General features: G+C 38.3%; 1 protein-coding gene across 7 annotated transcripts in view; it reads right to left on the bottom strand.

Annotated features, from left to right (window-relative positions):
• The window catches only part of LOC144060210 (interferon alpha/beta receptor 1a-like), a 38,795-nt gene that overhangs the window by 11,588 nt on the left and 13,202 nt on the right, over positions 1 to 14,005 (bottom strand). For all 7 annotated transcript variants that reach the window (XM_077579509.1, XM_077579510.1, XM_077579511.1 and 4 more), the window contains 2 exons: positions 13,702 to 13,855; positions 1,772 to 1,929 (listed from right to left, as the gene is read on the bottom strand). In XM_077579509.1, coding sequence (XP_077435635.1) covers positions 1,772 to 1,929; positions 13,702 to 13,855 — 312 coding nt within the window. The remainder of the gene's footprint in view (positions 1 to 1,771; positions 1,930 to 13,701; positions 13,856 to 14,005) is intronic.

The raw sequence follows: 14,005 nt of genomic DNA, 5'->3' as shown, positions 1-14,005 counted from the left end.
CTTAGCGGATTCAATAACTTCATGACCGTGGTAATGTTTAAAATGTGTTCAGAATGATAAATGAAGCATCTGGCTTGTCAATTCTGATAAAAAATGATCAAATGCTATCCCAAAAGCTTGGTCTCAGTGGACCAAGTCTGCTTCACGCGCACGGAAGAGGCAGGACTACTGCCTGACCACATCACCACCAACTGGGGACTTGTGCCAGCTAAGGACCTGCCGCGTCTTCCACGCCGTGCGTGCACCTCGCCACCAACCGGAGACCTGCAGCGGCCCCCTCAGTCATCTGCCCATTACTATCAGCCAGAGACTCCAGCGCAGCATTCCAGCTGCGCGTGCGGCGACTGCCCAGATCGCCTCCAACTGAGTTTTCTTCAACTAAGGATCGATGCTCGTCGAGTCCCTCTCCCTCCCGTTATCTGAAGCAGTCCGTGAGTGCACTTTCATTGCAATCTGACCATATACTACTGGGGCAACCCTTTTATTCAAACATGAAAGGACTGACAGGTCAAAACGCTTCCATCTCTATTCCCTATCTACCTTTTTCATTCCCTTTTTATCTTAGTTCGTTAGGTTGCAGATTTTCTTTTTATCTTTGATTCACATCTTTTTTATTCCGTTCCATTAATAGTTTAGGCTGTGACTGATATGTGTGTGTGTTTACTAAATACATTTGCTGTCTAGAAATTCAATTTCTGCTGAATCATTTGTGTTTACTCAGTGGATTAGTAATTCTCTTATTAAAGCAAAGAACTCCATGATTAACTAAAGTAGCAACTGCAAATTATGAATACTTGATAATAGGATTTTTATCGTTTATTTTGCTCCTACAAACAAGCAAAGTCCACGTGGTGCCCCAGAGGTTGCTGAGGAAATTACAACTCCCCTCAGTACCGTCTGAATTTCTCATAAGCCATTACGGCAACCCAAATACTACAAAATTGTGATAAGCTGCCGGTGTGTTCCCGGAAGAGAGGGACGCCATGTGGAAAGAAACACGCGGTACAGCAGCGGGGCCCTGTCTTTTACCTGTGAACTAAGAGCGGGTTGGATGCGTGCATTAAAACCGCGCTTCTAATGGTGAGCTAAGGACTAATTAGCCTAATCAGACAAAACACCGACTTCACTGGTCTGGTAGGAGGCTGTGACAGCCTTATTTATCACCACTTCTTCGTTCACTTCTTCATTCGTTCACACGTTTTTAGGCCCAAAAGGCGCATGGACATTCAAAGACATTTGCATGCGCTGCGGTGGACTGCCGTGAATCATTCTACTTGAAATGCTGAGAAATGAACATTACGTGAAGCTAAGTCAAACCGTGCAAACACGAATGTTTGTGGAACAGGAACAATTAGGGACTTGAGTGGTGGGATGCGTTGCTGTCATGATTTTCATCTCTCTATGAAAGGAAGATTGTTATTGTTATTGTGTTACACACTTGTTACAAATGCTTTTGAAATATTTCTGCATATTGGGTTAACACGTTTCACTATAAATTACATGCACTGACTTGCAAAATTTGTTTGTGTTTTGATTTAGTATTATTATCACCTCCTTGAAACTACTAATCTTCTGATACTAGTTCAAGTGTTAACATGCATGTTGCTCGGTTACTCAGGAGTATTTTGTCCGACGTACATGTAACACTAGCAAATGCAATGTGTGAGTTTGTGAACAATCATTTGAAGGTACAAAAAAACAGCAACTTTGTTTTGGGGGGAAATTTTACTTTTTTTTTGTATTCAGTTGTTTTTGTATTGTGCCTCCATACCTTTTCAAAAGATGGTGGAAGCTGGATCAAGGGATAGAACGTTGCCTTGAAGGTCTTGTAACATCTGAAGAAAATATACAAGAGGAGCAGCACAACCGCACAACCCATCACCAAAGAACCAAGGAAGTAAACAACAGTTTGCCACCAAGGGATAGTGCCTGTTGAAAAGCAGAAACACAAATGATTACTGTGCTTTTTTTTTATCTTGTCATGTATCGTATAGGTGGGCGTTCCGTCAACATTGACGGAAGGTCCGTCATACCGTCAATGACGGACGCCAATTTCGTTGACAATTGGTGATTGACGGCAAACTAAAAAAATTACGATTAAGCATTGACGGAAGGGTTTCTATCCGTCATCATCATCATCAATTTGTCAATGAGGGACACTCACTCAGTTGTGTCTTCAATGTCTCCCAAGCAAAGTTGGGAACAAACACTATGCAGTCAATTAGGTTATGCATTCAAGGTATGCAATAAATATGAAGCAATAAACCCACCTGCATTGTGTCACATAGAGTTCCAGTCATTTCAACCAGACTCTCAAAATCATTGCTTTCACAACATGACAAATAAGATACATGGCTGGCATGTCATTGCGTTCTACAGTAAGGGTTGTATTAAGTGAAATGCATTAAATTGACACAATCTTGCTCAAAAGATTCATGGTGCATGCAGGAACAAACTTAGTAATAAAAAGCAGTGATTTTGATTAAAATGGTTAAGTATTAAGAGGTTTTTCTGTCATTTTGCGTTTTATGCATGATGATGATGGTGACAATCACTGTGATTGGCTTTGTTAGACAGGAAATCCAAATTAGTTGTTACGTTTTGTTTACCTCCCAGTAACCTGTCTGAGTAAAAAAAAATTCCCCTATTCCATAAAAAAATTATATAAAAATTTCAGTAAAGTTAATTGTCATTATTTTATTCTTTACTATATGGAGACAAAGGTTTCACGTCAACATTAACGGTGGCCATTTGGCCTGTGGCCATCACGTGATTGTGTCAAGCCAAGCCAATTGAGTCGTTTTTTATTTTTACACTCCAATTAATTACACTTTCTATTAACAGCAGCTGCAGTCTAGACTGAGATTTTTTAGCAAGTTATTTTATTTCTGTCTTTCAACAAATAGTGAATGTGCTGATTTTTGCTGGGAGCCCATATAAGGTAATCTGCCAAGAGAAGAAGAAAAAGACGACGACGAAGAAGTAGAAAAAGAAGAAGAAAACAAAGACGAAGAAAATGACAAGGAAGAAAAAGTGACGTCGGTCATAGCGCCATTTTTTTAATTTTATTTTATGGATACGGTTACCAGCAAGAGAAACAGAAGTTTGTCACCTACTGATAAAAGTGCAGACTCCCTCCGTGACTGTGAAACCCAGTTAGGAGCTAAAATTTGTTCGTTGAAAAATATGTACGACAAAGGATGATTAAATTCTGTCACTATTTAAATAACGTCACAATAAATAGTTGGATATTTATTCGCTGTGTGTCATGACTAGTACGTTGGTCACGTGATATGCAACGAGGAGGAAGTAGTGAGCTGGCTGCATGAATCACTAAAAAGAAAAAGAAAAAGAAAAAAAATGCAATACCTAGCACCCGGCCCGACAGATACTCTTGCACAACACGCAAGGCAGCAACCGTGTATGGTATTGCAATAATTATATTTAAAATCATGCTGCAAATGATCACAACATTTACCCACTGAGCCATAGACGTCTAATTAGACGTCTCGTCTAAGTTTAGACTGAAATTAAATCTAGACGACACAATTAATCAAGTAAATATTAAATAATAAAACAAAAAAATAACTGTAGGTTGTATAAATGATGGCAAAATGTTGGATTACTACGTTTTAAACAGTCACTGATTAATGTACAGTGTAGTTTATATTTAGAGTTGATTTAGACGTTGAAATCAAGCTCTCATTTCAACTCTTTTTAGACCAAATCCGGACGATTGTATTAAATACATTGAATAATGTGTATTGACAAAACCAAGTAAATAAATAACTGCACAACTGGATCATCAATGTCAAACAAAATGCCAGATCGCACGATTTACTAATAAAGCAGCCAAATAGCTATATGGGCATTGAGCGTACGAGAATGTGCTGGACTGATTAGCGGGTCTTTATAACGCTATGATACCTCCCCATCACTAGGAGGCAGCAACGTGCTTAAGCTTCCGGTCGATCTGAAGGAAGAAAAAAGTGCAAACAAGTCATTGGTTGTAAACTTCTCATCAACTTTTTTGAGAAATATTGTATATAATGAATTCATATACTATCTTCTCTGATTTCAAACCATAACCCCTTAGTCAAATTAGTGATTAGTTAATGCACATGTAAATCCCAGCCTTTCTAAATATTAATGTACGCATTATTGATAATTTTTAGTACCTTCTACAACACTCTGATGTGCGGTAGGAGGACAAAGCACTCAACTAATTAGCTAAACCGCCTATGCAGCATACTATACTATATCAAACGTGACTAATGTTGCAAGTATGATTTCTATTTTGTCTTCCAGCAGGTAATTAATGGTACACACACAAATCAGCACCTGTCAACGTGACAGGAAGGACACAAGGTACTGTATTTGTTAAGTATCACAATCTTCGCAATCTTTCCCGGACAAATTTGAAGAGCACAGGTTATGTGTTATTTCTTTTGACATTGACATGCTCATCCTCCTCTCTTTCTAATCAATGAATTACTTGTATATTAAAATGGGGGAAAAATTACCCCAATATTTTGACATGAACAAATATTCTAAATGTCATACGCAAACATTTATTAAATGCTTTACTTTAATGCATGTAATTCTGTTTATTGCTGAAACAACCTGTGCTACCTTAAACGTACCCATCCGCTGTCACGCTATAGGAAAATTTATGGTCAAAATTAATAGTGCGATTAATCTGCCTTAATTCATGATTAATGCGATATTTTTTGTGCTTAATTAATCAGTTAATGCTTTAACTTTGACAGCACTTTTTTTTTTTTTACAATGTACAGTATGTATATCGAAGATCTGAAACCAAAAGCAGTGATATAAATGATGGCAGTATTTTTGCAGATGTCAGCAGCCGGCTTTCCAAAAAGAAAAATAGCTGTGGCTATGATAATAAAAATAAAATAAAAATCAAACAGTAAATGTAGATGACAAAGTTTCTGATGGTTTGGCAAAGATGGAATTTAGATGTGTAATTTCACTTTTTGTTTTACCCAATAGTGAACTCTGGCTCCAGTGTGATTTCAAGTTTCGAGTTGGACGCCTGAAAGTAGGTTTTTACTTGCTGTAACTATGAAACGGTTACGGATGTAACAGTTGCTTTGTTTTATGATCAACAGGGAATCAAATTTGAAGGCAAAGCACTTCGCAAGTTAAAAGTGTGTTGTGTTGTGTAATGAGTTTAACAGTGGTAGTAAAAGGTGACTTGTCAAGTATTGTACATATTTCAAAACCCCCAGATAAAAGAGCATCTGTCTCAAAAACTGTCCGGTCTCCACAAGGTACAGATTGAATCACAGTAATCTTGGTTATCAAAGTAATCACAGCCACCTTGTGCTATCTTTGCATATTGATATTATATTGGTTGTTTGAATACACTTATGTTAATCCCCTGTCAATTAAAAGCATATATGAAATGCCTATATTTAATCAGAATCTTCAATAGTAATGTTGCATTTATTGCCACCCAGAAACGTCCCGGACAGGCCGAAAACAAATCTTTTGGACCATACCTTTATTTAAAAAAATAATAATAATTATACTTGATATGTGCAACCAAATAAAACTACAACATATCCAAAAGCACACACAGAATGCCACATACTTTTTGTAATATGGTAAAGACTTGTTGTAATTGGAAAATGTTTAAAAACTATCATTTATTTCCTTTTTCAAGAACTAGGAAGAGGGTGTTCAACTGTGCCATGACAAAAACAGAAAGGAGGTATTTTATAAGGATTAAACAAATTAAAAACTTTTTTTTTTTAAAGGTCATGTCCGTAGTTCGTTGAGTTAAAGAGCCTCAACTCTTGGGGAGAAATCAACGCTCAGAGTGGACAGTGTTACTGAAACCTAATTAAAAGTTCCAAAAACACAAATTGTCATCCTGGAGCTACATCCAGGTTAGGATCACAGGTTAAATGTGGTCCCTTTTTTAGACAGCCTGTTTTAACAATAACATTTTGACAAACTTTTTTTCCTTTAGTATTGGTTTGTTGTGAATAATGTTTAACAGACATCTATACGACGCCTAATGGTGTTTAAATTTGGTATAAAAGGTAAGTCTAACAAACGTCTAACTTTAGACGTCTAAAAAACTTTCATTCATTCATTTGTAGCCCATTTTTAGCCTAGATATCTAAGCAGCATTTTGTGGTCGATTAGACAGGAAAATGCTTAGTGGGTATTGGGTCACATTGTAAGAAGCAGCACAACAAGCATGATTAGAGTGTTGGTCACTTTAACCAGACTCAAAATTATTCAATCTGAGAGGTCATGGTTTGCGGTACGTTTTACAGTCATGGTGTCTTTAAGTGAAGTGCATTAAATGGACACAATCTTGCTCAAAAACATCATGTTGCAGTCGAGAGCAAACAAAGTAAAAAAACAATGGTTTTGATTAAAATGGTTATATATTAAGAGATTTTTCTGTCATTTTGCTTTTTATGCAAATTGATAATGGTGAAAAATTGCTGTGATTGGCTGTGCTAGACAGGAAATGCAACTCAGTTGTTACTTTTTCTCCAGTACGCTAACGTGCCTGAGTGATTTTTTTTTCATCACAAAAATATATCAAAACACAAATCAAAGTTCAGTTAATTGTAATTATATTTACTACATGGAGACAAAAGTTCCACGTGAATTCAATGAACAAATTCAACTAATAAATGAGCACATCACTCTTTTTAATATGCTTTTATTGATTGACAATTCAACACAAATTTACATTCAAGAAACATATCTTGCATAGCTACCTGACAAAATCTTTGTTCATCACTCTTATTTTAATTAATGGTGTGTAACGGGCTATGCACATGTGAGGTGACGAACGACAGCGAAATACGTTGCCTCGCAGGTCTCAACACACGGGACGCGATAAGCAGCCGCAATGGCGGCAGCAACATACGTCACTCTCTTCCCAGATAACAAAATATGTTAAATCAACATTGAATTAGGGCTAAGAAGGTAGATTTTTAGTTGCGGTTGAAGATTGATTGGTCAATCAACGTTGATTCAACATTATGTCAACATTGAAGTTTGTGTTTAAAAGATTACATTGCATCTACATTGTATTTTGGTTGAATTAAAACGTTTGAAAGATCAATGTTTAATTAACGTTGAATCTATGTTTGCCTTTCTCCTTTTTCTCTTTCAGCGGAGAATGAGATTAGGAGAGGGGAAGGGGAGGTATTCTGGGGACAGGCCTGCTATAATTATTGTACAATCATACATATAAATATTACATAATTGCAATTTTACATGATTGCAATTCCTTTTGTTTCAAGCTGATGATGAGGTTGGACGGAGAGAAGGCAGAGGTAATGGTGGTTTCCTCTTGTAGTCCGTGATGGCCCTAATGCCCTCCCATACTTGTCTTGGGTCTTCAAACCTGGCCTCAATACGCCTCCGGTAGTGATATTTGGCAGTATTGATGCCCCTCCTAAAATAAGCCCTAGCAGCACTGTATGCCTCCTGGTCTCCAGAGTAGAGTTTACACCGTAGTGTTTTACACCGTGTGTCATCCATGGAGGATTATTAGGAAACACACGGAACTGTCTCCAGCATGTGACATTGTCCACACAGAAGCAAATGTAATCCAGAACAGAGGTGTAATTGTCTATTGTGACACGATTGTTGATGTCCTGCTCTTTAAATACATCCCAGTCTGTGTGGTGGAAACAGCGTTCTCTGGCCAAGTTCTCACTGTTTTCACTGTTATCCCAGTGCTCTTGATCTTTGGTGTATACCTTGGGTGTAATAGAAGAGAGAGGTGGTCTGACAGACCCAGGTGGGGATAGACCTGGGCTCTGTATGCCTCTGCTACATTAGTATACACCTGGTCCAAAATTCTCCTCTGGTAGCACACTTAACATTTCGATGGAATTTGTGAAGCACAGATAGACAGAGGAGGTGATATTTGATCCAAAAACTGTTGGTGACCACAGGCCAGTCATCATTAAAAGCAATCACATCAGCCAGGTGGGTTCATACAGGTATCTGGGGGTCCACATTCACAACACACTCAGCTGGAGGGTACATGTTGGAAGTCTCTGCTCCAAACTCCAACAGCGTCTCTATTTCCTACGCAGACTTAGGGTCTATGGAGTGGAGCAGAGGATCATGCTGTTGTTCTACCGGGCTGCATTGGAAAGTATCATCAAATACGGCATTGCGGCCTGGTACGGCAACCTGACTGTGCAGTCAAGGTCACAGATTGCCGGTCTGGTGCGGACTGCCATGAAGATCATGGGGGTCAGGAATCATCCTTCCCTACAGATGCTTTATGAGCAGTCCGTCACTGGACTGGCACAGAAAATTGTTACTGACCCGACTCACATTCTGCATCATGAGTTCCAGCTACTGCCTTCCGGCAGGAGATTCAGGGCCCCCAGAACCAGGCTGAACCGCTACAAGAACTCATTCCTGCCGACATCCATCAAACTGCTTAACAACCAACATTAACTCAGTACAATAAGATATATGGTGCAATGTTGTGTGTGTGGAATATATGTAGCCGTGCTGTACATACTCATGTGTATATATATATATATATATATATATATATAGGAGTGTGTGTGTTTATATGGGTGTGTGCAGTCCTCATGTATGTACTTCTCTACACATGTATACTTCTGTGAAGACTTCTGGGAAGTCTTCTACTTATTGCAGCACTTCTTATTTAATTTAAATTTTATCTCTTTCTATTCTGTTTTCTCTTTACTGTAAACTGCAGCTGGACGGAGTCCAGGAAAAAGTTCCCCACGGGGAAAAAAAAAAAAAGTATATCGTATTAAAGTCCCCAGCTGCAATAAAGACACTGTCCGGATGTGCTAGCAGGCTGTTGTGGATGCTGCTGCTCACTTGTGCTAACGCTAGCTTAGCATTAGCATCCGGTGAAATGTAAACAGCGCAGATGTAAACACGAGAATTCACGAGGGAGATAGAATGGATGACACTTCAACAGTAACAGTTCTGCCTCTGGACTATATAGCTTCTCCATTGCCATGACGTTCATGCACCAGGAGTTGTTAATGTAGATGCATAGTTCACTGCTGGTATTTTTACCAGAGTCGGCGGTCATATCGGCTCGGTAGGCGGTGCGGCTAGGTAGCTCGATAGCCGCGTCTGGAATGGAGCTGTCCAGCCAGGTCTCGGAGAAAATCAGACACGAACAGTGATTTAAAGTCTTTTGCATAACCATCTGCAGTCGTATCTCATCCATCTTGTGACGGATCGACCTTACATTGGAGAGGAAGATGGTTGGCAGTGGTGGTTTAAAGGGGCAAGCCTTAAGCTGGGCCCACACGCCCCCGCGATTGCCTCTCTTCTGCCTACGCTCACAGCGCTTCCTCTTCCGGCCTGCTGCGGCGGGTGTCCCCGGGGATATTTTGACAATCTCCGGTGGGATCAGATACTCCACAGACAGTTGATCATCTTTGTGCAGATGTAAAAGTTTGTTTCTGCTGTAATAAAATGTGCAAAGACTGTGTGAAATGACACACAACACCACCACCAAAGTGCAAAAGTAGGAGCTCCACCATCCTAGGCTATCTTTCAAGCAACAGTATTTCTGAATGTTTGAAGGACACTGAATCCATTAAACTTGGTCCTGTGTCTCTACGACACTTCTAAGTTGTGATCTTTCCAAAAGAGACATCATTTTCAACCGCGCTCTCGCTCTCTCTCTCTCCCTATATATATATATATATATATATATATATATATATATATATATTGAAGAAGGTATATTAAAAATCCATACTTTTGCGTGTCCAATAAATCAAATTGTGAGATAAGAAATGAACAGATTTCCTGCGCAGGATGATTTATTCCGGAGATCTCCGTTACATCATTGAATCAAACTCAAACAGTTTCAGATCTCCACTCCTCTCTCGAAGAGCCCACACTTTATTACAATCAAATTGCAAGAATAGTGTCTCCAACTCCGCCCCTCATGAATAAGTAAATGTTATATAATGGAAAAATACAGATTGAAAAACAGAATTCTCAGCACACAGATACAGCTGTATTCGTCTCTAGTCAAAATATACTTTCAAGGCACTTCTCAGTACTTTCTCCCATAACAAAATCTCACAAACAAGTTGAACTCAACAGCTCCTAATGTAACATAGTTATATGAGTGTGCGCTCTCTCTCACGAACAGAAATGTGTTTTCGCACAGAGAAGGAACTTCTAGACCAAACAATGTGTCCCATCTTAAGGTCAAATTATACTGAGTTCAAAACTACTTTACCTACTTCACATCTACAAAACATTTCAACATGGTTAATATAAAGAATTTAAATGTTAATAATGTATAACTATATATATATATATATATATATACGTATATATATATATATGTATATATATATATATATTTATATATATATATATATATATATATATATATATATATGTATATATATATATATATATATATATATATATACGTATATACATATATACGTATATACATATATATATATATATATATGTATATATGTATATATACGTATATATGTATATATGTATATATACGTATATATGTATATATACATATATATATATATATATATATATATATGTATATATGTATATATACGTATATATGTATATATACGTATATATGTATATATGTATATATACGTATATATATATATATATATACGTATATATATATATATGTATATATGTATATATATATATATACGTATATATATATATATATACGTATATATGTATATATATATATATATACGTATATATATATATATATTTTTTTTAATTTATTTATTTTTTTTCGTGACCCCGTGTGTCACCCAGCAACCACAGTTTGGACTGGCAGTGCGCAATCCCCGTGCGTCAACCAGCAACTGCTCCATCCTCCGAGTGTCCCGCCGCGGCGCGAGCTGGTTCAACGGCTGATCTGCCTCGTTGACGCAGGCACGCAGCGGATCAGTCTCAGCAGCGGGATTTGGGGAAGCTGAGACGCGCGCCGAGAATACAACTCCGGCTGAAGCCCCCGCCCCGGCTGAAAGCAGCATCCACCATGAGCCGAGCTACGTCGCACCTCATCCAACAGTGGAACATTTTTATTATTTTTAATGTTTTATTTTTTTGCCTCCGCTAGCTCGATTAAACTTACTCCAGTAAGTTGCACGTCTCATAGCCAATTGTTACAACTTCCATTTAAATATCTTACAGATTTGGCAAGTCAAACCTTTCCTTTCTACCTTGTCAAAGTGTTCCTTTCTTATTTCTATTAGCTTAATTTGATCCCTTTTCTTTCCACCATATGATAGTTAGGTAGGCAGTGTTTTGATTCTGTATGTGTAACTGTAGTGAATGTTTTTTTTTAAATCTAGTTCAGTCTCAATCGTGCTTGTGTCAGAGTGAATTTGTAATTATTTTAGTAATACAAAGAACCACGAACATTGAATGTGGCGACTTTAAATTATGAGTAAATAAATGAGGATTTGGATTTTATTCGTTGTGTTTCTTCAAAACTGAAAGTAAACAGAACGTGGTGCCCCTATAGGCGATTGAGGGAATTACGACTTCCTCAAGCGCTGATCAAATTACTAATTCGTCCAAAAGACAACATCAATTATCGCTACATGTGCCCTCATCACAAGACAAATGGCCAAGACAAATGGCTTGAACATTTTTATGGTTGAGAAGCTTTTAGTGTTAAAGAATTTCTGCAATGTTGCCTGTGTATACGATTGTCACATTCCCCCCAAACCCCTCAGAGCAGTAATGTCCATGTGGTAGGTCAACCCAAATAAAAGGAGGAGAAACGACAGAGTGTGTCAGAAATGGGCAGGAGGCTGTAATCAACGCATCTCTGTTAATTTCTCCTTGCGAGCCTATATGTCTTGTCTTCCTTCCGTGTCTGTTTATTAAATGTTCTAGGTTGAATGAACCCAACAATTATTATTATTATTTACTGTTACAAAAACGGTAAAGAAAACTACCGCCGTTTTGTTGATGTCACGGAAACGATTGTGTGAAGTATTGTACAAAATGATAACCTGTTTTTTTGGTTGTTTTTTTTACAAATTGATAGTCGAACGCTGCTAAAATGATCTCATCCATTTTGCTGAAAAGCCCACTGTGTAGCATGCCTTGCTCTTCATTGGCTCATCAATGAAACCTTCGCTGATTGGTTGAAGCCCCGGCGAAAGCCCTGGTGACAGTGGCAAAAATTTAACATGTTTCAACTTTCTAGTATCGCGTCGCGGGCCTATGCGTGCACGTCTAAGGGTACGAGCGGGAATTTTCACATGCACGAATTTTGCGTGTCACCGAGGGGGAGGGCGGAAGGCGATTTTCGCCTTGTCGCCCTGTTTCCAAAGGAAATTAATTGAGAGCGAGCGACGGCGCCTACCGTGTGCAGAGCGCTGAAGTGACGTCATCGGCCAGAGGAATGATTTGCATTTTCTAGCTAAATAGCCAATCAGTGATCTCCATTTGACACAACACACAGCAATTCAATTGAAACCATGTCTAATATGCACAATGACTCTTACTTCTTCACGATTATAATTTCTAAACCCTGAATTTTACTTAGAAATGTTCCTGCCTGTATTATTTTTTATTTGGATTTTTATTTCATTAAACCATGACAGTGATTGGTGTCAGAAACAATGACTTGAAGAGTGTGTTATACAGTGTGCTATATCTACAGGTATATGTCAGTAACACCTAGTAAATGCAGTTCCATGCCAGCCTGACATAAAAAGTGGGCATAGGTCCGTCAGTCCGCCAATGCTGGTGGACATTCATTCCGTCAATATTGACAGAAAGTCCGTGAATGACAGATACCATTTTTCGCTGAGGATATGACAAATGACGGATTGATGAGTACAATGCCGATCAATTTCAGATATTGATGGATTGACGATGATCGAAGGGTGTCTTGACTGTTGACAATTGCCAAATGACGGACGCTCAAAATTTATTGACGCCCCCACCTCTGGTCACTGCTATGTGAAAAACACTTAAGTCCATTTTTTTTTTTTTTACGTTTTGGGGGCGTCTGCATTCAGTTTCATTCCAAAAACATAAAAATGTTTTTTTAAAAAACACATTTTTTAAAAAGCCAAAAATGGACATAAGTGTTTTTCACAAAGCAGCAACGATATAAATAATCATAGTGTTTATATGCTGTCATTTATATTTGCACAGTAGCTTTAAAATGAGAAGCAATATACACTCTAGTTTCACATTTTAATTCAGACTCCAGCTGCCATGACTCACGGACACACACAGCAGCACAACGGTCCAAATAACTAAAGACATACGCGCTGGTTAAAGAAACTTCGGAGATACAAGAAAGCAAACTCAACTCTATCAGGCCCTGGCGAGAGCGATGGAAGCGAAGCTGACTGATTTAGCCACACGCTTGGGAGATGCCGCGTCCTGCATTGACAGCAGGGCGGAGTTGTGTGAAGAATTAGGACAGGATTATTTACTGTGGATTTTCTCACTGGTTGACTTTTTTTCTCCCTTAATTTTGTTTTTGTGTCTTTTGTTAGTTTTCTTGTTCATGATGTTTAGCTTGGTTAAATATGCTGTCTCTGTTCTATGGCTTGTGTGCTTTTGCATACTGTAAGCTTTGTTTATATGTTTGCAAATATTGTACAATAAAGGTTCAACTCATTTAAATAAAAAAATACTTACCATCAGTCAGAATACAATGTGGTAAATTAAACTTGCTCCTCTTACTGGGATGGTCAGAACGTGATTGGACCCGAACACAGTACCATGTCCACGATTTCCGGGCTGGAAAAGTTACCATGTTCGCACTGGTGTTCACAATTTGGGGTTGTAGGAGCTGAAAGACAGATAACAGCAATTAAGTATCATTGTTATGCAGCTTCCAAAACTCCTGATACCCATTCTATTCACTAAGTCATACACTGATACCTTTCCATAGGACAGCACAGATGCTGCTCCGTATCAAATTTAATACAATCACACTACT

The sequence above is a fragment of the Vanacampus margaritifer genome, chromosome 11 (assembly GCF_051991255.1).
Source record: "Vanacampus margaritifer isolate UIUO_Vmar chromosome 11, RoL_Vmar_1.0, whole genome shotgun sequence".
Taxonomy (NCBI): domain Eukaryota; kingdom Metazoa; phylum Chordata; class Actinopteri; order Syngnathiformes; family Syngnathidae; genus Vanacampus; species Vanacampus margaritifer.
This window is presented reverse-complemented; position numbering and strand designations above follow the sequence as displayed.